This window comes from Canis aureus, chromosome 8 (assembly GCF_053574225.1).
Source record: "Canis aureus isolate CA01 chromosome 8, VMU_Caureus_v.1.0, whole genome shotgun sequence".
NCBI classification, from domain to species: domain Eukaryota; kingdom Metazoa; phylum Chordata; class Mammalia; order Carnivora; family Canidae; genus Canis; species Canis aureus.
Window position 1 is genome coordinate 53,667,938 of NC_135618.1, and position 26,071 is coordinate 53,694,008.

General features: G+C 37.0%; 1 protein-coding gene across 15 annotated transcripts in view; it reads left to right on the forward strand.

Moving 5' to 3' along the window:
- LOC144319120 (phospholipid-transporting ATPase ABCA3-like) overlaps window positions 1-26,071 on the forward strand; it is a 198,089-nt gene that overhangs the window by 30,845 nt on the left and 141,173 nt on the right. For 10 of the 15 annotated variants that reach the window (XR_013385024.1, XM_077906926.1, XM_077906919.1 and 7 more), the window contains 3 exons: window positions 4,618-4,877; window positions 22,344-22,461; window positions 23,138-23,254. The exons of 2 other annotated variants lie outside the window; for them this stretch is intronic. Coding sequence is in view for 12 of the 13 variants with exons in the window: in XM_077906926.1 (XP_077763052.1) it covers window positions 4,618-4,877; window positions 22,344-22,461; window positions 23,138-23,254 (495 nt within the window). In the remaining variant the exon portion in view is untranslated. The remainder of the gene's footprint in view (window positions 1-4,617; window positions 4,878-22,343; window positions 22,462-23,137; window positions 23,255-26,071) is intronic. 3 more of the 15 variants (XM_077906924.1, XM_077906927.1, XM_077906932.1) reach the window with 2 other exon arrangements.

Genomic DNA, 26,071 nt, shown 5'->3' on the forward strand with positions numbered 1-26,071 from the left:
TTTGGGTCCTTTCTTTTATCTTTTTAATAAATCTGGCTATGTGTTCATCAATTTTATTAATTCTTTTGAAGAATTACTTCTTGGGATGCTTGGGTGGCTCAGTGGTTTAGCATCTGCCTTTGGCTCAGGTCATGATCCCAGGGTGCTGGGATCAAGTCCTGCATCAGACTCCCCAAAGGGAGCCTGCTTCTCCCTCTGCCTATGTCTCTGCCTCTCTCTGTGTATCTCCCATGAATAAATAAATAAGATCTTTAAAAAAGAATTATTTTTTTGAAGAACCAGCTCTTAGTTTCGTTATCCTGAAGGCTCTTAATTTTATTAATTTTTTGTTTCTATATCATTTATTTCTGCTCTAATCTTTATTATTTCCCTCTTTTGCTGGCTGTAGACTTTATTTGCTGTTTTTTTCTAGCTCCTTTAGGTGTTAGATTAGGTTGTATATTTGAGACTTTTCTTGCTTCTTGAGTTAGGTTTATTGTAATATATTTCCCTGTAGGACTACCTTTGCTCCACCACAAAGGTTTTGGTCTGTTGTGTTTTCATTTTATTTGCTTTCATGTATTTTTTAAATTTCTTCCTTAATTTCCTGGCTAACTCATTCATTCTGTAGTAGGATGTTCTTTAACCTCCATGTATTTGTGGTCTTTCCAGTTTTTTCTTATGGTTGACTTCAAGTTTCATAGCATTGTGGTTAAATTATTCTTTTTGGTTGATGAATGAGTTTTACTTATGCAATGATAATTTAAAATTCCTTTTTAATTGTATAAAGTACCTTGAAGGAAAAAATAAATGATAAGGGCTTTGAACTAACTAACAATCTTGAGAAGTTATCTTTAGGAAATCATTCAACAGCAGAAAAGAACTATGTGCAATTTAACTGTTAGCAACAAAAATTGGCAATAATCAAAACAGTGTATAATAAGTAATGGGTAAGAATATGAGGATATATTGGTTTGACAACTATTGTGTAGTCATTAAAAATAATCCTTACCAGGCCTAGTAAATAGAGAATCACATATATAGAATTGTAGCTATGAGAAGTATGTATGAAGGGGCACCTGAGTGGCTTAATAGTTGGGTGTCTGCCTTTGGCTCAGGTCATGAGCTCTGGGTCCTGGGATTGAGTCCTGCTTCAGGCTACCCCACAGGGAGCCTGTTTCTCTACCTATGTCTCTGCCTCTCTCTTTGTGTCTCTCATGAATGAATGAATGAATGAATAAATCTTTAAAAAGAAAAAAGTATGTATGAATCTGTACAAATATTGGGATGGCTGTTCAAAAATGAAAATAGCTAAGTTACAGTGATGGGATTGGTTGTGTGTTGTTTTGTCATCTTATCAAAAACATTTTGAATATTTTTCCAAGCAAAAGTTAAAAAGGAGTCTGGCCTCTCTTACAATTAATCTACAGCAACCGAAATGTAATTTATGAGAGTAAGTTCATTAAAAATATCTTTTCTTGGTATAAAAAGAGTAATTTAAAATCAGAAGAGTTGGTCGTATAAAAATAAAAATAAAAAAAACCTCCCCAACTATTGAGTGACACTGCATAGCAAATTAATATTTAAAAATTCGTATGAGGGAACATTCTTTGATTAAAGTATGGTGACTGGGAGTTAGGTGACTTGATGTTTTTTTGTTCTGGCTATTAATCAGTAGCTTTATGATCCTAAACACTTTGGGTTAAGTTTATTCATCGGAGAAATGAACGTTTGGACTAGGTCACCCTTTAGGTCCCTTTCAACATGAAGATTCTATGTTAATTATTAGGACTTTAGCTGATTTAATCAGTTGAGGATAGGTGGTAGGAAAGAATATCAGAATTAGCTCAGTGAAATTTAAAAGTTAGACTTTTTTATTGTAATAAGAACACTTAACATGAAATACACCTTCTTAACTTTTTACGTGCCTGATACATTATTAATTACAGCCATGTTGTTGTGCAACAGATCTCAAACATTTAATGTTGCAGATCTGAAATGCTACCCAATAAACAATTCCTAATTTTTCCTTTCCTCCAGCCTCTGGAAACCAAGATTCTACTTGGTGTTTCTGTCAAATGCCCAATATAAGTGTAATCACACATTACTTGTCTTATTGTGCATAATGTCCTCAGGGTGCATCCATGTTGTAGCATATGACAGAATTTCTCTCTTTTTAAAGGTTGAATGATATTCCACTGTATGTATACACCACATTTTGTTTATCCATTCATCTATGGAGGGACATAAGTTACTTTCTCCTCTTGGCTATTGTGAATAATGCTGCAGTGAACATGAGTGCAAATTATCTCTCTGAGATTCTTTCTTCAGTTCTTTTGGATATATGCCAAGAAGTGGGATTGCTGGATCATATGGTGGTTATTTTTAGTATTTTGAGGAATCCTCCATACTGTGTACCGTTTTATATTCCTACCAACAGAGTACAAGGTTACAATTTCTTTAAATCCTCACTTGTTTTCTGTTTTTTTTGTTTTGTTTTGGTAGGCTATCCCAACAGTTGCACACTGATAGCTCATTGTGATTTGGATATGCATTTCCCTGATGATTAGTGAAGTTGAATGTTTTTTTCATATGTTTTTTGACCATTTGGGTGTTTTCTTTGGAGAAATGTCTATTCAAGTCATTTGCCCATTTTTTAATAGGCTTATTTTTGTTGTTGAGTTAGAGGAGTTCTTTATATATTCTTTTTTAAAAGATATATTTATTTAATTTTAATTTTTTAAAAGATTTTTTATTTGAGAGAGAGAGAGCAAAAGCGTGAGTATGCAAGTGAATACAAGCAGGGAGAGAGGCAGAAGGAGATGGAGAAAGAGACTCCCTGTTGAGCTAGGAGCCCAACAAGGGCTTCAGTCCCAGGACCCTAAGATCATGACCTGAGCTGAAGGCAGATGCTTAACTGAGCCACCCAGGTGCTCCAAGATTTATTTATTTATTTGAGAGTGAGGGAAAAAGTGTGTGTGAGAGGGGGGAGGGGCAGAAAGAGAGAGAGAACCCTCAAGAAGATTACCCCCTTTGTGCAGAGTCCCTCATGGAGCTGGATCCTAGGACCCGAAAATCATGACCTGAACCAAAATCAACAGTCTGATGCCTAACCAACTGAGCCACCCAAGTGTGCCCTCTTTATATATTCTGGATATTAACCTTATATCAGTTATATGGTTTGTGAATAATTCCTCCCATTCCATAGGTTGCCTTTTCACTCTATTGTTTCCTTTGCTGTGTAGAAGCTTTTAAGTTTGAAGTTATCTCATTTGTCTATTTTCTGCTTTTGTGACACCTATGCTTTTGGTGTCATATCCAGGAGATCATTGACAAATTTAATGTCATGAAGCTGTTTTTTTTTTTTTTTTTTTAGATTTTATTTATTTATTCATGAGAGACAGAGATACAGGCAGAGGGAGAAGCAGGCCCCTTGCAGGGAGCCCAATGTGAGACTCAATCTCAGACCCCAGGATCACACCCTGGGCCAAAGGCAGATGCCCAACCACTGAGCCACCCAGGCCATCTCTGTCATGAAGCTTTTACCTTATATGTTTTCTTCTAGAGTTTTGTAGTTTCAGGTGTTATGTTTAGGTCTTTAATCTCTTTTGATTTAACTTTTGCATGCAGTATACGGTAAGAATCCAACTTCATTCTTTTGCACGTAGATATCCAGTTTATCCAACACCATTTGTTTTGAAGAGAGTATCCTTTCTTCTGGTGGCCTTGTCAAAGGTCATTTGACCATATATGTGAGAATTTATTTCTGGGCTATCTGTTCTGTTCTGTTGGTCTTTATGTCTGTCTTTATGCTGCTACTGTACCATACTCTTTTGATCACTGTAATTTTACATTATATTTGAAATCAGGAAGTGTAAGGCCTCCAGCTCACAAGAGCAGGTGCTCTCTTTGCTCAAGATTGTTTTGGCTCTTTGAGATTCTTTCAATTTCAATTGGATTTTAGGATTTTTTTTCTCTTTCTACAAAAATGTGATTGGAATTTTAAAAAGTTTTTATTTAAATTTCAGTTTGTTAACATGCAGTGTAATATTAGTTTTGGGTGTACAATTTAGTGATTCAACACTTCCATACATACACCTGGTGGTCATCAGAAGGATTTTGATAGAGGTTGCATTGAATCTATAGATTATTCTGGATAGTATGGATATTTTAACAACAGTAAGCCTTCCAGTCCAGGAACAAGGAATGTCTTTCCATTTACTTGTACCATCTTTAATTTCTTTCAGCAGTGTTTTATAGTTTTCAGAGTATAAGTCTTTCACTTCCTTGGTTAAGTTCATTCCTATGTATTTTATTCTTTTTGATGCTAATATAAATGGGATTGCATCACATTCTGTTTTGAGCATCACTTCTATTTATGTTTGGTATGCCTAATATTGAATTCTCATTTATTTTGTCTTATAAAATTACATAAAGCAACTATACCATTTTCAAGTAACATTTTAATTTTGGGAAGGAAGTTAATATGTTGTTTATTATCTGTGTCCCAAATCACTATAGGTTTTGGGAAATTGTTTTGTTCTTTGAGTTAAAAGCTTTGAATTACCCAAATTGCTGCCTTTGTTTGCCTGGCTGTTTCTTGGTATACTGAATTTGACAATTTGTTTTCTCATTTAGGGTACATCAGAGAAGGGTTCCTGATTTTCCAGTATGCCGTAGATCAGGCCATCATGATGTACCATAACGGCAGACGTATAGAAACTATATTTGGTGATTTCTTCATTCGCATTAGGAGGTTTCCATACCCTGCTTATTACAAGGATGATTTTTTGTGGCTTTTTCTAAGTCTCTTCCCTTTGGTTGTTATACTTGTATTTTCTCTAACTGAACTTACCCTCATCAGGACCATTGTTTCAGAAAAGGAAAAGAGATTAAAGGTAACTTCATTTTCTTTGTAGCATTTTGGGCCTGTGGAATAGATTTGTGTTTTATACATTTGGCATTAGTGATTAGTTATACTGCAATAGCAATATACAAATATAGACTAGATAGAGTGTACACTACATCATTTATCAATTTTCTGATGTTGTACTTTTATCTAAAATCTTGATTTGGCCTGTAGCTTTATCAACTAAATGACTATTTAACATGAATATTATGGAGAGAGGTCATATGTTAAATGTCCTGAATCTTCTCTGGAATAAAATGGGCACAAAGAAATAATCATATGAGCTCTTAAATTAGACTAATTTAAGATACCCTTCAATTCCAAGATTTTAGATATTTGTCAATGTTAAGTCAGATAAAGACCATATTGTTAAAAACACTGGCTATAAGGTCACAGAGAAAACCATTGATTCATCCATATATACATTAATTTGTTCATTTATTAATTAATTACCTACTTTTTATCAGGGCTTTGATAGAGCTTAGCTTTAAATCTTGGCTCCACCAGTAATTAATCTGTGATCATAGCCTGTTTCTTCAGATGTCAATTGAAGATAATACCAAATTTCTAGGGTTATCAGGGAAATTAAGTGACATTTTATTTAAAAAAGTATCTGGGTCAGTCTCTCACCTATAGTAAGCACTCAACAAAAGGCAATTTAAAAGAGAGGACACAATTTCTACCTACAATTTGTTAAAGGTTTAGTTGAGGAAATAGTAGTAAACGGAGTTACTTTTATAATATTAAGTACCCTACAGGTGTGAGAAAAGTTGCTCTTATAGTACTAAGGGTGTGATACTTGGTCTGTGCAGTGGGGATACAACCCAGGAAGATGGGCTTTGAGACTCCAGTATCCTATCAGTTTTCCTGTCAGTGCTGCTGGCAGAAGAATGACTCTGGAAAGGGATGTGGAGGGAGCATGGCTTAGATTAAGGATTGGCAAGCTTTTTGTGGAAAGCACACAATAGTAAATTTTTTTAGGCTTGTGGGTCACATGCATCTCTGTCACATATCTTTTTCTTCTTTTTTAAAGTCATTTAGAAAATGCAAAAACCATTATTAGCTTATAGGACATACAAACGTAGTTTGTGGGCTGGATTTGACCCATAGTTTGCTCACACAAAGTTTGACTACGATGATCAAGACTGAAGGTGTGGAACCAATTGTGAAGCAGTTGTAACCAGAGCAGGAGAAAGGCAGGGAGAGCCTAAGTCAAAGTGGTTTAATATAAAGGAGGGAAGAGTTTAAGAAATATTTGGGTCATAGAAATCAGTAGAAGTGGATATTTCCATATTCTGGAGTTCATATTCTGGAATTTTGTAAATACTCCTTTCAGCAACTTCCTTTCCCACATATCAGGTCGTTCTGAAGCTAGTTTGACCTTGCTACTTCCCAAGTTATATTGAGGTAAGGAAGTATCCTGTTTCTATGAAGAGATAGTGATGCTTGGGTTTAATGAAGACAGAACAATAGAGAGAAAAATCATTCTTTTCTGGGGCAAGAGATTATCCCTCCTTCCAGGTTGCCTGGATATGCTAATGAAATAATCATCACCCAGATCACCCAGGCTTGAAACCTCCTTCTTATCAGTATATTATAGTATATATAGTATTTGGAAAGCTGCCATTTCCTGACTTTATAACTTTTAGGTAAGTTTCTTCTCTTTGCCTTGCCTTTAAAATAGAGGTAAAAATACTACTCCCACATAGGGTGTGGCAATGATTAAAGACATACTGGCTGCTAGTGCATAGGAAATGTTATGTAGCTGTATATATTAGTTATGTTTTCTAAATTCTATTTCTTTGCCTCTGTGTATAGAAGTATTTTCTAGTACAAGCTCTTACTGATTTTTCACCATCCAGCTATTTGGGAAACCTTCTCATGGGTTTCCCTAACCAGTGTTACTCCTTAGTCTTACTTCACATTAAACCCTTTTCCCTCCACCCCAAATGGTGCATTTTGTACCATTCTTTATTTTGTTTTCTCTGACCAGTGTGTTTTTTTCTGTCTTTTCTAACTGGTGAGTAATATCTTTGAAATCTATTTTCAACTACAATTTACTAGTCTTTTCTTTGTGTCTCCAGATCATATTACACAAACCTCAATAACTACTATTCTAGTCAAGAAATAGAACGATGCCAGCAATCCAGAAATTCCTCACATTCCATCCAAATCACTACACCTACCCTCTTCCATAAAGATAATCACTGACTTCTAAAATCCTATGTTAGTGTTACCCCGGTTTTAAACTTTATTTAAATAGAATTATACAGTGGCTATCCTTTTGTGTTCTTCTGTTTGGCCATTTTCATTGATTATTATTATTAGATTTAATGAATATATCACATTTTATCACTCTTCTCTTGGTAGATGCTTTGTTGTTCAAGTATTGGGCTAATACAGTAAGCTGTTGTGAATGTTTTAGTGCACATGTGCACATTTTCTTTTGGGTATATACCTAAGATTGAGATTGATGGAATAGAATATACTGTATACGTGTTTTCAACCCTGTTAAATGAGGCCAAATGTTTTTCCAAAATGTTTGTGCCAGTTTGTTCTCTTAGTCAGTAATGTATGGGAGTTAACTCTTACTCCATAAGTATGCCAGCACTTGGTGATGTTATTAGTCTTTTTAAATTTTAAGTATTCTGGAAGGCATATAGTGGTATCTCATGTGGTTTTAATTTTATTTTCCTTGTTAACTAATGTTGTTTAGCACCTTTTCATATGGTTATTGGCCACATGGATATCCTCTTTTGTGAAGCGTCTGTTCAAAAGTCTTTTCCCCATTTTTCTGTGGGGTTATGTGTTTTTTTTTCCTTGACTTACAACCATTCTTTACCTATTTTGAATACTAGTTTTTTGTGTGATGTATATATTGTAAATATATTTACTCCTGGTCTGTAGCTTAACAGTGTATTTGTATTTATAAAAGTTATTAAATATAATGTAATGAAGTCTTTACCCTTATGATTAGTGCTTTTTGTGTCCAGCCTGTGTCCAGCCTGTGTCCACCCCACAGGTATTTAGACATTCTTCTTTTCTAATCCTTGCTTTTAAGCCTCTAAATTTACATCTAGTCATAACTTTAGTTGCAGCTTACAAACTGAAGTATAGTATTTTCTTCATCATACAGTTCTAAATAGTTTCTAATATTCATTGTGGATTTTTTCTTTGACCCAGAAGATCATTAGAAAAGCATTTAAAAATTTTCAAACACATTAAGAGCCAGTATTTGAGTTCAGTCTTTTGAAATTTTGATGATCCTGGCTTTGTGGGCTTTACCAGAGTCAATTTTAGCAAATGTTCTGTATGCATGTGTGCACTGAAAACAGTGTGTACCGTTCAATAGGTGCAGTTTTCTATGCATGCTACAATAACTGTTAGAAATTTAAAATTTCAAATGTTATTCAAACTTTTTTTTTTTTTTAGAAAGGGGGAGAGGGAGAAGTGGAGAGAAGCAGAGGAAGAGTGAGAGGCTCTTAAGCAGGCTCCATGCCCAGTGTGGAGCCTGACACAGGGCACCATCTTACAACCCCGAGATCATGATCTGAGCCCAAATCAAGAGTCCCACAATTAACTGACTGAATCACTCAGGCACCCCCTGTGTTGTTCATATCTTTTTTTTTAAGTTTTATTTATTTATTTTGAGAATGATAGAGAGCATGAGTGGGACATGCAAGCATGAGTGGGAGGGACAGAAGGAGTGGGAGAGAGAATCCCAAGCAGACTGCTGGCTGAGTGAGGAACCTGACACTAGCTCGATCCCAGGACGCTGAGATCATACCCGAGCTGACATGCAACTGACTATACCACCTAGGTGACTCTGTTGTTCATATCTTTTTAAAACTTATTATTTTTTAAGTAGTTTTTATATCCAGTGAGGGGGTTAAATTCACAATTCTGAGATCAAGAGTGACATGCTACCCTGACTGAGCCAACCAGGCATCTCTCTCATTCATATCTTTTTTTTTAAAAAAAAGATTTTATTTATTTATTTGAGAGAGGAAGAGTGCATGTGTGCATGTGTAGAGGGAGGGGGAGGGGGAGAGGAACAAGTAGATTCCTTGCTGAGTAGGAAGCCTGACGCAGGGCTTGATCCGAGGACCCTGAGATCATGACTTGAGCTGAATGCAGATGCCTAACCAAATGAGCCACCCAGGTGCCCCTGTTTATATCTTTAACATGTGTTTTTATGTCAGTTATATCAGTTATGGAGGGAAGTATGTTAAAATCTCCCTCTATTATAATTTTTTTAATATAAATTTATTTTTTATTGGTGTTCAATTTGCCAACACCTCTATTATAATTGATTATTGAATTGTCAGTGTTCATGAGTGATTGTTATTAGAGCACTTTTTAAATGATAGCTACTTTAAAGTCCTTGTATTAGATAATTCTAAGATGTATGCCATCTTGATTTGGCATCTGAGGATTTTCTTTTTGTTTTTAGGGTTTAAATTTTCTTTTTTTAAATAATAAATTTATTTTTTATTGGTGTTCAATTTGCCAACATACAGAATAACACCCAGTGTCATCCCGTCAAGTGCCCCCCTCAGTGCCCGCCACCCATTCACCCCCACCCCCCGCCCTCCTCCCCTTCCACCACCCCTAGTTCGTTTCCCAGAGTTAGGAGTCTTTATGTTCTGTCTCCCTTTCTGATATTTCCTACCCATTTCTTCTCCCTTCCCTTCTATTCCCTTTCACTATTATTTATATTTCCCAAATAAATGAGAACATACAATGTTTGTCCTCCTCCGATTGACTCACTTCACTCAGCATTATACCCTCCAGTTCCATCCACGTTGAAGCAAATGGTGGGTATTTGTCATTTTTGCATCCATGTTCATCAGGGATATTGGTCTGTAATTCTCCTTTCTGGTTGGGTCTTTGTCTGGTTTTGGAATTAAGGTGATGCTGGCCTCATAGAACGAATTTGGAAGTACTCCATCTCTTTCTATCTTTCCAAACAGCTTTAGTAGAATAGGTATGGTTTCTTTTTTAAACGTTTGATAGAATTCCCCTGGGAAGCCGTCTGGCCCTGGACTTTTGTGTCTTGGGAGGTTTTTGATGACTGCTTCAATTTCCTCCCTGGTTATTGGCCTGTTCAGGTTTTCTATTTCTTCCTGTTCCAGTTTTGGTAGTTTGTGGCTTTCCAGAAATGCGTCCATTTCTTCTAGATTGCCTAATTTATTGGCGTATAGCTGTTCATAATATGTTTTTAAAATCATTTGTATTTCCTTGGTGTTGGTAGTGATCTCTCCTTTCTCATTCGTGATTTTATTAATTTGAGTCTTTTCTCTCTTCTTTTTAATAAGGCTGGCTATTGGTTTATCTATCTTATTAGTTCTTTCAAAAAACCAACTCCTGGTTTTGTTGATCTCTTCCACGGTTCTTCTGGTCTTGATTTCGTTGGGTTCTGCTCGAATCTTTGTTAACTCTATTCTTCTGCTGGGTATAGGATTTTTGATGTTTTTTTCTGTAGCTCCTTTATGTGTAAGGTTAGCTTTTGTATTTGAGTTATTTCCAGTTTTTGAATGGATGCTTGTATTGTGATGTATTTCACCCTCAGGACTGCTTTTGCTGCATCCCAAAGATTTTGAATGGTTGTATCTTCATTCTCATTAGTTTCCATGAATTTTTAAAATTCTTCCTTAATTTCCTGGTTGACCCTTTCATCTTTTAGCAGGATGGTCCTTAACCTCCATGTGTTTGAGGTCCTTCTAAACTTCTTGTTGTGATTTAGTTCTAATTTCAAGGCATTATGGTCTGAGAATATGCAGGGGACGATCCCAATCTTTTGGTATTGGTTCAGACCCAATTTGTGACCCAGTATGTGGTCTATTCTGGAGAAGGTTCCATGTGCACTTGAGAAGAATGTGTATTCAGTTGAGTTTGGATGTAAAGTTCTGTAGATATCTGTGAAATCCATCTGGTCCAGTGTATCATTTAAAGCTCTCGTTTCTTTGGAGATGTTGTGTTTAGAAGACCTATCGAGTGTAGAAAGCGCTAGATTGAAGTCACCAAGTATAAGTGTATTATTATCTAAGTATGTCTTGATTTTGGTTATTAATTGATTGATATATTTGGCTCCTCCCACATTCGGGGCATATATATTGAGGATTGTTAAGTCCTCTTGTTGGGTAGATCCTTTAAGTATGATATAGTGTCCCTCTTCATCTCTCACTACAGTCTTCGGGGTAAATTTTAGTTTATCTGATATAAGGATGGCTACCCCTGCTTTCTTTTGAGGACCATTTGAATGGTAAATGGTTCTCCAACCTTTTATTTTCAGGCTGTAGGTGTCCTTCTGTCTAAAATGAGTCTCTTGTAGACAGCAAGTAGATGGGTCCTGCTTTTTTATCCAGTCTGAAACCCTGCGCCTTTTGATGGGGTCATTGAGCTCGTTCACGTTCAGAGTTACTATTGAAATATATGAGTTTAGTGTCATCATGATATCTATTCAGTCCTTGTTTTTGTGGATTGTTCCACTGGACTTCTTCTTAAAGGGGAATTTTAAGAGTCCCCCTTACAATTTCTTGCAGAGCTGGTTTGGAGGTCAGATATTCTTTCAGTTCCTGACTGTCTTGGAAGCTCTTTATCTCTCCTTCCATTCTGAATGAGAGCCTTGCTGGATAAAGTATTCTTGGTTGCATGTTTTTCTCATTTAGGACCCTGAATATATCCTGCCAGCCCTTTCTGGCCTGCCAGGTCTCTGTGGAGAGGTCTGCTGTTACCCTAATACTCCTCCCCATAAAAGTCAGGGATTTCTTGTCTCTTGCTGCTTTAAGGATCTTCTCTTTATCTTTGGAATTTGCAAGCTTCACTATTAAATGTCGAGGTGTTGAACGGTTTTTATTGATTTTAGGGGCAGGATCTATTTCATGGATCTGAATGCCTGTTTCCCTTCCCAGATTAGGAAAGTTTTCAGCTAGGATTTGTTCAAATACATATTCTGGACCTCTTTCCCTTTCGGCACCCTCTGGAACACCAATTAAACGTAGGTGTTTCTTCCTCAGGCTGTCATTTATTTCCCTTAATCTATCCTCATGGTCTTTTAATTGTTTGTCTCTTTTTTCCTCAGTTTCCCTCTTTACCATCAACTTGTCTTCTATGTCACTCACTCGTTCTTCCACCTCATTAACCCTCTTCGCTAGGACTTCCTGTTTGGATTCCATCTCATTCAATTGATTTTTAATTTCTGCCTGATTAGATCTAAATTCTGCAGTCATGAAGTCTCTTGAGTCCTTTATGCTTTTTTCTAGAGCCACCAATAGCTTTATAATAGTGCTTCTGAATTGGCTTTCTTTCTTTTTTTTTTAAATTTTTTTTTTTTTATTTATGATAGTCACAGAGAGAGAGAGACAGGCGCAGAGACACAGGCAGAGGGAGAAGCAGGCTCCATGCACCGGGAGCCTGACGTGGGATTCGATCCCGGGTCTCAGGATCGCGCCCTGGGCCAAAGGCAGGCGCCAAACCGCTGCGCCACCCAGGGATCCCCTGAATTGGCTTTCTGACATTGAATTGTAATCCAGATTTTGTAACTCTGTGGGAGAGAGGACTGTTTCTGATTTTTTCTTTTGAAATGAGGTTTTCCTTCTAGTGATTTTGCTCAGTGCAGAGTGGCCAAAAACAAGTTGTATTGGGAAAAGGAGAAAAAGAGAGGAAAGAAAGAAGGAAAGAAAAGAGAAAAAGAGAAAAGAAAAAAGGAAGAAAAAAAGAAAAAGAGAAAGAAAAAAAGGGTGGGGGAAGCAAGCAGAAATCAAAAAACAAAAACAAAACAAAAAACACGGGGGAGTATCTTCTGATTCTGTATACTTTAAGTCCCTTGACTTCCCCTGGAACTTGTCTGTCTAGCTGGTCTTCTGAGGGAGGGGCCTGTTGTGCTGATTTTCAGGTGTTAGCACTTGGGGGAGCTGCTCTGCCTGGTGCAGGGCTGCCTGGTGCAGGGCTCTGTGGGGGTTGTTTACCACATGATGCCCCAGGAGGAACAACCACAGTGGCGGCGGCCAGCTCTGGAGCCCCGGATTCAGCTCCCGCAGTAACTCCGGAGCTCTCCGTTTGCAGGGGTCTGGATGCTCCCGGGCGGTGCCGCTGATCTGCTCAGCTTGGGGCAGGAGCGTCCTTGCCGTCCTGGGCCCTCCTGGCCTCTGCCTGTCCCGGGGGGAGGTCGGATCCTGGGCTGTGTCCCTGGCCCGGTGCTCCTGGGCCTGCGCTGTGGAATCACGCTCCCGGCCGGGGCAGCCCCCTCTCCTCGGAGCTGCCGCCGGATCCCCTCCCAGCTGCTCTGGGTCCAGCCGTGGGCGCTGCAGCCCTTTAGGGAGCTCGGCGCACTCTCCTGGGCACGCAGGTGTCTGTTAGTGTCCCAGGGAGCCTGAGGGCATCCCTGCCCTCCTGGGGTCTTGCTCTAACTCCCTGGGAGCCCCTCTCCGCCCCGGAAGATTGGTGAAGCTCCTGCTTCTCCAGGACGGTGCTTTCCTGTCCTGGGGGCACTCGCCCTGGCCTCAGCCCGGCTCCTCGGGGGACCCTCCCCCTTGGATGCCTTTTGTTTCTTTATTTCTTTTTTCCCCCGTCTTCCTACCTTGATAGAAGCGTGAACTCTTCTCACTGTAGCATTCCAGCTGTTCTCTCTTTAAATCTCAGGCCGAATTTGTAGATTTTCAGGATGATTTGAAGGTTATCTAGGTAATTTGGTGGGGACAGGTTACTTGGGGACCCTACACTTCCACCATCTTGCCCCTCCCCTCTATCTAGGTTTAAAATTTTCTTTACCTTGGTTTGCTGAGTAATTTAGGGTTGTGTCCTGCATATTTTTTAATTTTTTAAACACATTTTTTAATTGGAGTTCAATTTGCCAACATATAGCATAACACCCAGTGCTCATCCTGCCAAGTGCCCCCCTCATTGCCCATCACCCAGTCACCCCAACCCCACGCCCACTTCCCCTTCCACTACCCCTTGTTCATTTCCCAGAGTTAGGATTCTCTCATGTTTTGTCACCCTTACTGATATTTTCACTCCTTTCCCTTTATTCCCTTTCACTAATTTTTATATTCCCCAAATGAATGAGACCATATAATGTTTGTCCTTCCCCGATTGACTTATTTCATTCAGCATCATACCTTCCAGTTACATCCATGTCGAAGCAAATGGTGGGGATTTGTTGTTTCTAATGGCTGAGTAATATTCCATTGTATACATATACCACATCTTCTTTATCCATCTTTTGATGGACACTGAGTCTTCTTCCACAGTTTGGCTATTTGACATTGCTGCTATAAACATCGGGGTGCAGGTGTCCTGGCGTTTCACAGCATCTGTATTTGGGTTAAATCCCCAGCAGTGCAATTGCTGGGTCATAGGGCAGATCTATTTTTAACTCTTTGAGGAACCTCCACACAGTTTTCCAGAGTGTCTGTACCATTTCACATTCCCACCAACAGTGCAGGAGGGTTCCCCTTTCTCCACATCCTCTCCAACATTTGTGGTTTGAGCATCGAATTGCTTTCCATTTTTGTCATCTTCAGTTCCTCTCATTGATATTTTATAGTTTTCAGAGTATGGGTCTGTCAGTTCTTCAGTTAAGTTTAATGCCAGGTATTTTCTTCTTTTTGGTGCAATTGCAAATGGGACTATTTTCTTAATTACTCTTTTTGGTGCTTCATTATTAGTGTATAGAAATGCAACAGATTTTTGTACATCAATTTTGTATCCTGTGACTGTATTATAGCTGTTTTTTTATTCATTCTCTTCTCATTTAGTTGAACTTCTTATCTTATTGGCTATAGCTCTTAGTCACTTTAGGGTTATAGTATACATATTTGCCATTTTGTCATACATTTTACTTCTTTATCCTATATTGGTATCATTTTTGCTTTTAAAAGTAAACTATATTTGTAAAGAGATTGAAACAATAAGAAAAAAGTTTTATATTTTTACAATGTATTTCTCACTTTCTGTTCTCTTTATTCCTTGTATAGATCCAGATTCATCTTATACCATTTTCCTTCTCCCTAAATGTCTTTAAAATTTTTTGTAGTACTGTTCTGTTGATTTTATTCTTTCAGCTTTTATATATCTGGCAAAGTATTTATTTTGCTTTCATTTTTGAAAGATATTTATGTTATGTTAATAATTCTAAATAAGACGTTTTTCTTTTAATATTTAAGTATCTGATCCACTGTAATGTTGCTTTGCATGTTTCCAGTAAGATGGGGCTTTCCCCCACACTGTACATAATGTGTCATTTTTAGAGGCTGCTTTATAGATTTCCTGTTTTACTAGTTTTCAGCAATTTGACTATGATATGCCTTAGTGTAGTTTTCTTCATATTTCTTGTGCTTGGATTTCATGGAGTTTCTTGTATCTTTAGGTTTGGCCATAATTTTAAAAACTTTGGCCTATTTCTACATATTTCTTAGGCCATCTCTCTCCCTCCAATCCTTGAGGGACCTACATGAAGCTACCTGAATTTGTCTTATGGCTTATCGATGCTCTACTCTTTTTTTCCCCCAGGCCTTTTGTGTTGAATGTTGGCTCATTTATATATTTATATTATCATATCTTCAAGTTCACTAATGCTTCCTGCAATATCTAATCTGATGCTAATCCAATCTAGTGTATTTTTAGTCTCAGATACTTTAATATTTTCTTTGTGTCTACTGAGCATGTAACATTTTCCTATAGCTTACTGAGCAGATGGAATGCAATTATAGTAAGCTTTAATGTCCTTGTCCACTAATTCTATACTTGCACATTTGTGTGTTAGTTTTGATGATTGAATTTTCTTTTCAGTATGGGTCATATATCTCCTTCTTAGCATACCTTATATATTATTTATTTACTACTATGTAGCAATATTACCACAATATGGTAGCTTACAATAACGCACATTTATTAGTTCATACTTTTTGTGTGTTGGATTCAGGCATGGCTTTGCTATGTTTTCTGCAAGGCTGCAATCCAAGATGTCATCCAGAGTAGTGGTCTCATCTGAGTCTCATATAGGGAAAGAATCTCTTCTAAGCTCATGTAGTTGTTGGCAGAATTGTTTGTTATAGTTGTGGGACTGAGTATTTTAGTTTCTTTCTGACTGTTGGATGGAGGCTCAGCAACTTGCCATATACCCATAAATGGCCTAAGGCATCATAAAATTGAGCAAGAGAAAGAGTCTCAGAGTGAGCAAAGTGCCATAATCCTATGTTACATAATCATAGAAATGACATTTAACCACCCTTGCTATATTCTATTGATTAAAACAAGTTTGGTGACCCACCCACACTCAATGTGAGGGAACCACACAGGAGTGTGAATAATAGAGGGCAAAGATGCTAGGGGTCAACTTAGAGATTGTCCATTACATCTAGTAAATTTTTATTGAATATCAGGCATTGTGGACTTTGTTCAGCGTTGGGTATTTCTGTGTTACTATATTCTTCAGTTTTATTTTGAAACTGAGTTAAATAATCTGGAAACAGTATTGTCCTTTGGGGTCTTGCTTTTAATTTTTGTTAAGTGGATTAGAGTGGCATTTATTCTAAGTACTTCTCAACAGGGAGCAGTTTTCCTCCCAGAGGACATTTGGTAATTTCTGGGGATATTTGTTTACCTAGGATAGTTGCAACTGGCACCTCATAGGTCATTTAGGGTTGCTGTTAAATATCCTCTAATGCATAAGATAGCCTCCTTCCCCCCACAATTAAAAATTAGTCTGAAATGTAAATAATACTGAGAAATCCTGATGTATCCTGATGTATATAACACACTTAGGACAATGCTTTGCACTGAGTATGTTCTCAGTAGTGCTGAGGTTGGAAAATCCAACCTAGACTCAGGTCTAGGGCTAAATTTGGCCCACTGTTAATGCAAAATCCTTGAAAGTATTCTACCTATAACCCCATAATTATGTGGTTTTAAATTATGTGGTTTTAAACTCTGGCTCATGGAAACAGGAACTATTTCTAGCCATTTGTGATCTGTAGGTATTTGTTCTTCTAATCCTTATAAATGGTTCTTTTTATGGCCTCGACCCCATTCTTTATGCATATATGCTGATGAATACTAATATGAAGACTCAAGTAGGAGTACTTTTCAAAGATCCCTGAAACTCTCCCTCTGTAATTATCTCTGCTGTTATTTGACCCTGCAAACTCCAGCCACCTTGTCCTCTGTGGATTCCAAGCTTCTGCTCTCAGGAACATTGCTGGACTCTCACTCTAGTTAGCTGGGCAGCTGGTTAGCAACTAGCTAAGTGATTCATTGATCACAGGGCTAATCTCATTTGTTTCATTCTTCTCTAAGCGATTACTGGCCTTTATTGACTGGTCTTCCATGTCTTGAGAATCAGTTTTCTACTTGTGTTTCTTTACTTTAAAAATTATTTTTAATTTTTTTAGTTAACATCTAAATGACATATAAAGTATATGAGTTTTAGGTGTACAATATAATGATTTGATATATGTATACATTGCAAAATGATTATAATGAGTTTAGTTAACATCTGTAACTATACATAGTTAGGATTTGTTTGTGTATGTGCACTTTTAAGGTCTACTCTCTTTGCAACTTTCAAATACGTATACTGTATTGTTAACTCTCACCATCATGCTTTACATTACGTCCCCAGGATTTGCTTCTCTTATAACTAGAAATTTGTGCCTTTTAAGCACCTTCCCCTACCCCCTGCTTCTGGCAACTGCCAATTGGTTGTGTGTATCTATGATTTGGGTTTTTGTTGTTATTTCTGTTTTTAGATTTTGCATTTAGTGATATCATAAAGTGTTTGTATGACTTATTTCACTAAGCATAGCATCCTCAAGGTCTGTTCTTGTTGTGCAAATCACAAAATTTTTTCCTTTTTATGGCTGAATAATATTCCACCATATATATCTTTTTTCACATATATCTGACTTCTTTCACTAAGTATAATGCCTTGAAGCTCCATTTGTGTTGCAGATGGTAGGATTCCTTCTTTTTTATGGCTGAGTGATGTTCATTGTATAGATGTCTTTTTTTTAAGTTGTTTCTAGTTAGAGGGTAAATCTGGTCCTATTTGCCCCCATCTAGGCCAGATGGGAAAGCCTTCCATTTCTCTAAAATTTTGTTTTAAATTAGAAATTTTGTATGAAAGAACTGTAGACACTATTTCCTTTTATTTAAGACAGTTACCTTGCATCTTGGCTGGGTTGCTGTCTTAGCTTCATTCAGCACTCATTTAAGATAGAGACACACAATTCCAAATGATTTCTTTTAAAATACCAATGCCTGTTACATAAATAATGCACGTTAAAAAAAATGAAACAGACGAAGAAAACAGGCCTGAGCCACTTAGAGATATTTCAACAATTTGATGTATCTTTTTCTTTCTCTGTATGAGTGTTTGCATGTGGACACCGCATATCTATACCTACAAGTTTTGGTGTCATAGGTTACTTAGGTTTTTGTAAACTTTCTCTTTTTTTAAAAAAAATTTTATTTATTTATTCTTGAGAGACATAGAGAGGCAGAGACATAGGCAGAGGGAGAAGTAGGCTCCATGCAGGAAGCCTGATGTGGGACTTGATCCCGGGACTTCGGGATTACAACCGGAGCCAAAGGCACTCAACCGCTGAGCTACCCAGGTGTCCTCTAAACTCTCTTTTCGATTTTTCATTGAAATTTGCTTTAATAGACTGAGTTTTTCGGTGATCCTTAATAAATCTGTTATTTCATGGTTCTGTAGTCTTTTAATTAACATTTTATTTCCTTATTTGGTTCCTTTGCATAATAAAATATACCTGAATCCATTTGTAAGAGTATTAGGAAGACTCAAATAACCAGATACCCTCACATTTATTTGTTTATTCAGGACACAATTTTAAGCACTTCCTATGTAGTAGACAGAGGACACTAAAGTCACAGAGTTTAATATTGAAATAAAAAAATTAAAATATATTACTTTCATAATATAGTAGAAAACATCTGTTTGAATAGTTTCTGGAAACTAGCACCACTACTTTCCCCACCCCCCCACGGTAAAAGCTTTATTTTTTATTTTTTATAAATTTATTTTTTATTGGTGTTCAATTTGCCAACGTATAGACTAACACCCAGTGCTCATCCCATCAAGTGCCCCCCTTGGTGCCTGTCACCCAGTCACCCCCACCCCCCGCCCACCTCCCCTTCCACCACCCCTAGTTCGTTTCCCAGAGTTAGGAGTCTTTCATGTTCTGTCTCCCTTTCTGATATTTCCTACTCATTCTTCTCCTTTCCCCTTTATTCCCTTTCACTATTTTTTATATTCCCCAAATGAATGAAACCATATAATGTTTGTCCTTCTCCAGTTGACTTATTTCACTCAGCACAATACCCTCCAGGTCCATCCACATTGAAGCAAATGGTGGGGATTTGTCGTTTCTAATGGCTGAGTAATATTCCATTGTATACATAAACCACATCTTCTTTATCCATTCATCTTTCGATGGACACCGAGGTTCCTTCCACAGTTTGGCTATTGTGGACATTGCTGCTATAAACATCGGGGTGCTGGTGTCCCAGCATTTCATTGCATCTGTATCTTTGGGGTAAATCCCCAACAGTGCAATTGCTGGGTCGTAGGACAGGTCTATTTTTAACTCTTTGAGGAACCTCCACACAGTTTTCAGAGTAGCTGCACCATTTTTTTTTATCCTTTTAAATTAAAATGATCCTTTAAAACTAAATCCTTTTTTAAATTACCCTTTTAAATTAAAACGGTCTTGTAACTTTTTAAAAGTTGTCATTTAAACTCCAGTTAGCATACAGTATTATATTATACGTATATTATATTTTGCCTATATTGTATTAGGTATACAATATAATAATTCAACAGTTCCATATGTCACCCTGTACTCATCATGACAAGTGCACTCCTTAATCCTCACCACCTGTTTCACCCATTCCTTCACCTCCCTCTTCTCTAGTAACCATCAGGGTTGTTCTCTACAATTAAGAGTTTATTTCTTTTTAAAAATATTTTATTTATTTATTCATGAAAGACACAGGTAGAGAGAGAGGCAGAGACACAGGCAGAGGGAGAAGCAGGCTCCATGCAGGGAGCCCGATGCGGGACTTGATCCCTGGTCTTCAGGATCACACCCTGGGCTGAAGGCAGCGCTAAATCGCCGAGCCACCCAGGTTGCCCTAAAAGTTTATTTCTTGATTTCTCTCTCTATCCTTATTTTTATTTTTCCTCTTTTCTTCTTTGTTTTGTTTCTTGAATTCCATGTGAGTGAAATCATATGGTATTTGTCTTTCTCTGACCGACTTACTTCACTTAGCATTTTTTTTGGCCACATTATTAAGATTTTAATTTTTAATTTTTTATTATTATTTTTAATAAATTTATTTTTTATTGGTGTTCAATTTGCCAACATACAGAATAACACCCAGTGCTCATCCTGTCAAGTTCACTTAGCATTTTACTCTCTAGCTCTATCTATGTCATTGCAAATGGCAAGATTTCATTCTTTTTGATGGCTGAGTAATTTTCCTATACACACACACACATATACACACACACATACCACATTTTCTTTATCCATTCATCAGTCAGTGGACATTTGGGCTGTTTCCGTAATTTGGCTATTATAGAATACTGTTATAAAAATCAAGTGCATGTATTCCTTTGAATTAGTATTTTTATATTTGGGTAAATGCTGGATCATAGGGTAGTTCTATTTTTAACTTTTTTTGTGGAACCTCTATACTGTTTTCCACAGTGGCTGCACCAGTTTGCATTCCTATGAACAGTGCATGAGGGTTTGTTTTTTTTCTCCACTTCTTTACCGACACCTGTTGTTTCTTGTGTTTTTTATTTTAGCCAATCTGACAGGTGTGAGGTGATATCTCACTGTAGTTTTGATTTGAATTTCCCTGATGATGAGGGATGTTGAGTATCTTTTCATGTGTCTGTTGGCCATTTGTGCGTCTTCTTTGGAGAAATGTCTGGTTTCATGTCTTCTGCCTATTTTTTGATTGGATTATTTGTTTTTTGGGCATTGAATTTATAAATTCTTTATATATTTTGGATACTATGCTGAATTATAGTTCATGAATCTCACTGCTAAAATTCTGCAAACTTGCCCATTATGTTGTTTGGATTTTAGTGTTCATAGATGAGGACATTGAGGCACAGAGAGGTCAAGGGGTTTGCTCAAGGTTATATTGCTGGTAAGTGGCAGAGTGAGGATTCAAACCTGGGGAATCTGTTTCTCATTCACTGTACCAGAGAAAAGTAGCTTCAGAAATGTGCAGAGGCAGCATGATGGAGTGGGAAGAGCACAGAACAGGGAGCTCCTTCTGTACAGCTTTGGAGAAGCAACTCACTGTCTTTGAGTCTGGCTTTATGATCTGTAAAATTAAAAGGGTTTTTGTAGGTTAGGGATTGGCAAACTTTATCTGTAAACAAAACTAGATAATACATATTTTTTAGGTTTTGCAGGCTATATTACAGCTATCAATTCTGTTGGAGAATGAACATAGCCATAGACAGTACAGAAGTAAATGAGCATGGGTGTATGCCAATAAAGCTTTATTTATAAAAGTATAAGGCAGCCTGGATTTAGCCCATTGGCTGTAATTTGCCTGACCCTACTTTAATCTATAATTGAATTAAAGCATATTTACTTTCCTTTAATAGTTCCTGGAGGTATAACATAATAAAAAGAAAGATGGTCTTGTTTTTTTGTGTTTTAAATTTTTAATTAAGTATTTCTAGTGTTAGAACTGCAAATGGTAAGTTATCAGGAAGAAGATCTGGACTTAAAATTCCAAGTGGAATCAATAGCACTGCCACTTATTAGGTGGTTGGTTTTAGATTCCTTGACTACTCTGAGACTTGATTTCTATGTAAAATCAGGGTGATAATATTTAACCTATATAAGTTTTTGTGGGAAATAAGTCAGAATATATTTATGGATGCATTTTGAAAACTATGAACTATTTTTCATGACATTTGGTTTGTGTTAACTTCCTACAGGAGTACCAGCTCATGATAGGACTCAGTAATGCTATGCTCTGGGCTTCCTATTTTGTCTCATTCTTTTTGATGTTTGTAATTATCACCTGTTTACTGTGCATGATTTTATTTATCAAGGCAAGTATGTATTTGAATGCAGCATGCTGCAGCTAAACTTCAAGGGGAATAAGATAACTGTGGGTGTGGGCTGAGTGGGTTTTAGGTTGCAAAGAAATATATATGTTTTTTATTCAATCCCCTTGAAATTCAGAAGCTGCTCAGTTTATTAGTACATAAAACCATAGATCTAGATGGGCAGCCCTTCCATGAGAAAAAGGTTATTTAACTTTGCATATCTCTGAACAGTGACCCATTTCACTAGGGCCACTCAAGTGTTAAGGGTATTTTCTTTTGCCTCCCTTGTTTATCTGTGACACCTCTTATATTATGACTAAACTGGCATCCTGGTTGTTTTGTTAGATTGTACCTGAAGTAGTCTTCCAGTACAGTGACCCATCTCTCGTCTTCGTGTTTTTCCTGTGCTTTGTCGTTTCCTCTATATCCTTTGGCTTTCTGATTTCCACATTATTCAATACAGGTGAGTCTAAGACTCCTCCCATGACAGATTCTCAGCATTTCAGTTGACTTTAAAGAGGATTTCATTTAGGAGCTCTTTCTAAACTTCAACTACCACCTCATATTCAGCCTCTACTTATTACACTCTAATAAAAAAGACAGATATCATATGCATGTAAAATGATTTGAGGGGAAGAGCAAAGATCAGGGAAAATCAGTATAGCATAGGGTGCCTGTAAAAAGAGGATAAAAACCTACATAAGATCACATGTGACAAGAAGGTGTCAACTAAAGTAGCGTCATGTGGAAATATTCATTCACTCACTTGCTCTTGAAAGTGTTTGGATCACTCATCACATGCCTGGGACCATGTTGAATATGCAAAAAGCGTGTGCAAATCAACTTCCTAACCTTTGCATTCTCACATATGAGAGGGATGTATGACTGGATAAATTCAGACTGGACTAAGGGAATTTGTACTTCTCCAGTGGTCATTTTCTGTTACTTACCATTCATTAAAAAAAGAAGTATATATATTTTTTCAGACAACAAATTTTCATCACTTTGACGTTTATATCTTTCATACTTGCTGAATAATTAGAGTATTACCTTCTCTTGATCATTTAAGACACCAGGTACTATAAAAAATTTGCTTTATGGTAAACTTTACATTTCGTTGGTATTTTTATTGTTTTCAGCAATAACACTGCTACCAGTTGGTTGGTTCTTACAAAGTAGAGAGTCATACCTACTACCTATCATGAAGTATAGTAAAACTATGAGTGGAGAATCATTATGTCAAAGTCAAGCTGAAGGTAACATGCTGAGGGGTAAAGTATACAAATGCCAAGGAGAGACTCTTTGGCCAAAACAACTATGATGCTGATGAAATATTTTTAAAAATTATTTCTGTTTATAAACATTGCTGAGGTGGCACAAAGTCCAAAAGTTAGGTGGGAGGTGATTAAAAGCCAAAGCTAGCTTTTTTGTTGGGATTTTCTTTTGAGCACCAGAGATTTCGGTATTTTCTTCTGATAGCAATTCAGAGACCTCAGGTAAGCCTGGAGAACATGCCAAAGGTGGATTATTTAACAGGACACTTTGAATAAAGGTAAAACTTCAAAGAGCTCCTCTTGCTGTGTAAGTGAATGAGAAACAAAGGTACCACACAGAAGGAACAGTAAATTCTTATTTTGCTTAAATTCACCAATGTATTAAGATTGTGGTTTATGTGAGAATGGCATCAGTGAATACAATCAGCAGGAATAAATTACACGTTTTAATAGGAGATTGGTGAGTTATATAAAATTTTATATTTTGGAAGTTATGGAAGTGGTACCATTCTATTTTTTTTCTACAGGTGCTTTTCCATATCTGTTTTTTAAAATTATAAGTCCTTTAAATTTTTTCATGGTATGAAATAGATAACAAATGCAAGAGTGTTTTTACAGTGTTCATAATAATAAAATGAATACCCCGGTGCTCATCCAAGTACTCAACATACCACATTGGAAAACAGAAATTGCTAGTATCTAAGGAATGCTTTAGGTGCTCCTTTCTGATTATAACCACTATTCTGATTTACTTTTCTTTACAGATTTGCTTTTTTTTTTTGCCACTTATATATATCTATTATTAGCTAATGTATTGCTTAGTTTTATTAATGAAATTATACTGTATAATTTGGATACAGCATGGTGTTATGATTTAGGCTTTATATAGTTGTAATTTCATTTTTACTGTTGTATGGTATTCTCTTTTTTTGTATGGAATTCTCTTGTACAGTTATCAGTTTTATGTTTGATAGGTATGTGGGTTGTTTCTAGTTATTGTTATGAATAATATTGATGTGAACATTCTTGTATATGTCAGTTGGTAGAGATATACAAGGATATTTCTGGGGTGTATAATTAGGAGTGGAATATCTTACTCAGGTAGGGTATGTGAGCAGGTTACTTAACTAGGTTATGTCAAACTGTTTCCAAAGTGGTTGTTTAATTTCAAATCCCTCCTAGCAGTAAGTATGTATCGCTACTGTTTCAGACTTGTAAAATTTGTATCATATTTGAGGTGTGAAAGGCATCTCATAGTACTTTTAATTTGTAATTTCCTGGTAATTATTGATTCTGATCATATTTTTTTATAAATTTATTTTTTTATTGATGTTCAGTTTGCCAACGTATAGAATAACACGCTCATCCCATCAAGTGCCCCCCTCAGTGCCCATCACCCAGTCCCCCCACCCCCGCCCACCTCCCCTTCCACCACCCAGAGTTAGGAGTCTCTCATGTTCTGTCTCCCTTTCTGGTATTTCCCAACATTTTTTCTCCTTTCCCCTTTATTCCCTTTCACTATTTTTTATATTCCCCAAATGAATGAGACCATATAATGTTTGTCCTTCTCTGATTGACTAATTTCACTCAGCACAATACCCTCCAGTTCCATCCACGTCGAAGCAGATGAGGGGTATTTGTCATTTCTAATGGCTGAGTAATATTCCATTGTATACATATACCACATCTTCTTTATCCATTGTCTTTTGATGGACACCGAGGCTCCTTCCACAGTTTGGCTATTGTGGACATTGCTGCTATAAACATTGAGGTGCAGGTGTCCCGGCGTTTCGCTGCATCTGTATCTTTGGGGTAAATCCCCAGCAGTGCAATTGCTGGGTCGGGCAGGTCTATTTTTAACTCTTTGAGGAACCTCCACACAATTTTCCAGAGTGGCTGTACCAGTTCACATTCCCACCAACAGTGCAGGACGGTTCCCCTTTCTCCGCATCCTCTCCAACATTTGTGGTTTCCTGCCTTGTTAATTTTCCCCATTCTCACTGGTGTGAGGCGGTATCTCATTGTGGTTTTGATTTGTATTTCCCTGATGGCCAGTAATGCAGAGCATTTTCTTATGTGCTTTTTGGCCATGTCTGTCTTCCCTGTGAGATTTCTGTTCATGTCTTTTGCTCATTTCATGATTGGATTGTGTGTTGCTTTGCTGTTGAGTTTAATAAGTTCTTTATAGATCTTGGATACTAGCCCTTTATCTAATAGGTCATTTGCAAATATCTTCTCCCATTCTGTAGGTTGTCTTTTAGTTTTGTTGACTGTTTCTTTTGCTGTGCAAAAGCTTCTTATCTTGATGAAGTCCCAATAGTTCATTTTTGCTTTTGTTTCTTTTGCCTTCATGGATGTATCTTGCAAAGAAGTTACTGTGGCCAAGTTCAAAAAGAGTGTTGCCTGATGCTGATCATATTTTTAGGTTAATAAGAACTGTATGTTTTTCTCTATAAAATGCCTGTTTATATCTTTTTACATATTTTTACAGCTTTATAAAAGTATAATATATATATTATAAAACTCACCCACTAGTAGATTTTTCAAGTTACGCAACCATTACCAAATCTCATTTTAGAAACTCTCTATCACTCTCAAAATTTCCCTTGAGCTAATTTTCGGTCAATTCTCATTCTTGTCTCTCTAGTATAAGGCAACAACTCCTGCTTTCTCTATATATCAGTTTGACCTATCCGGACATTTGGTATGTATGAGTAAAATATGGAGTCTTCTAAAATATCTAGTCTAGTTCCTTTTACTTACTCTAGCATGTATCAGTCTTTCCTTTCTGCTAATTGC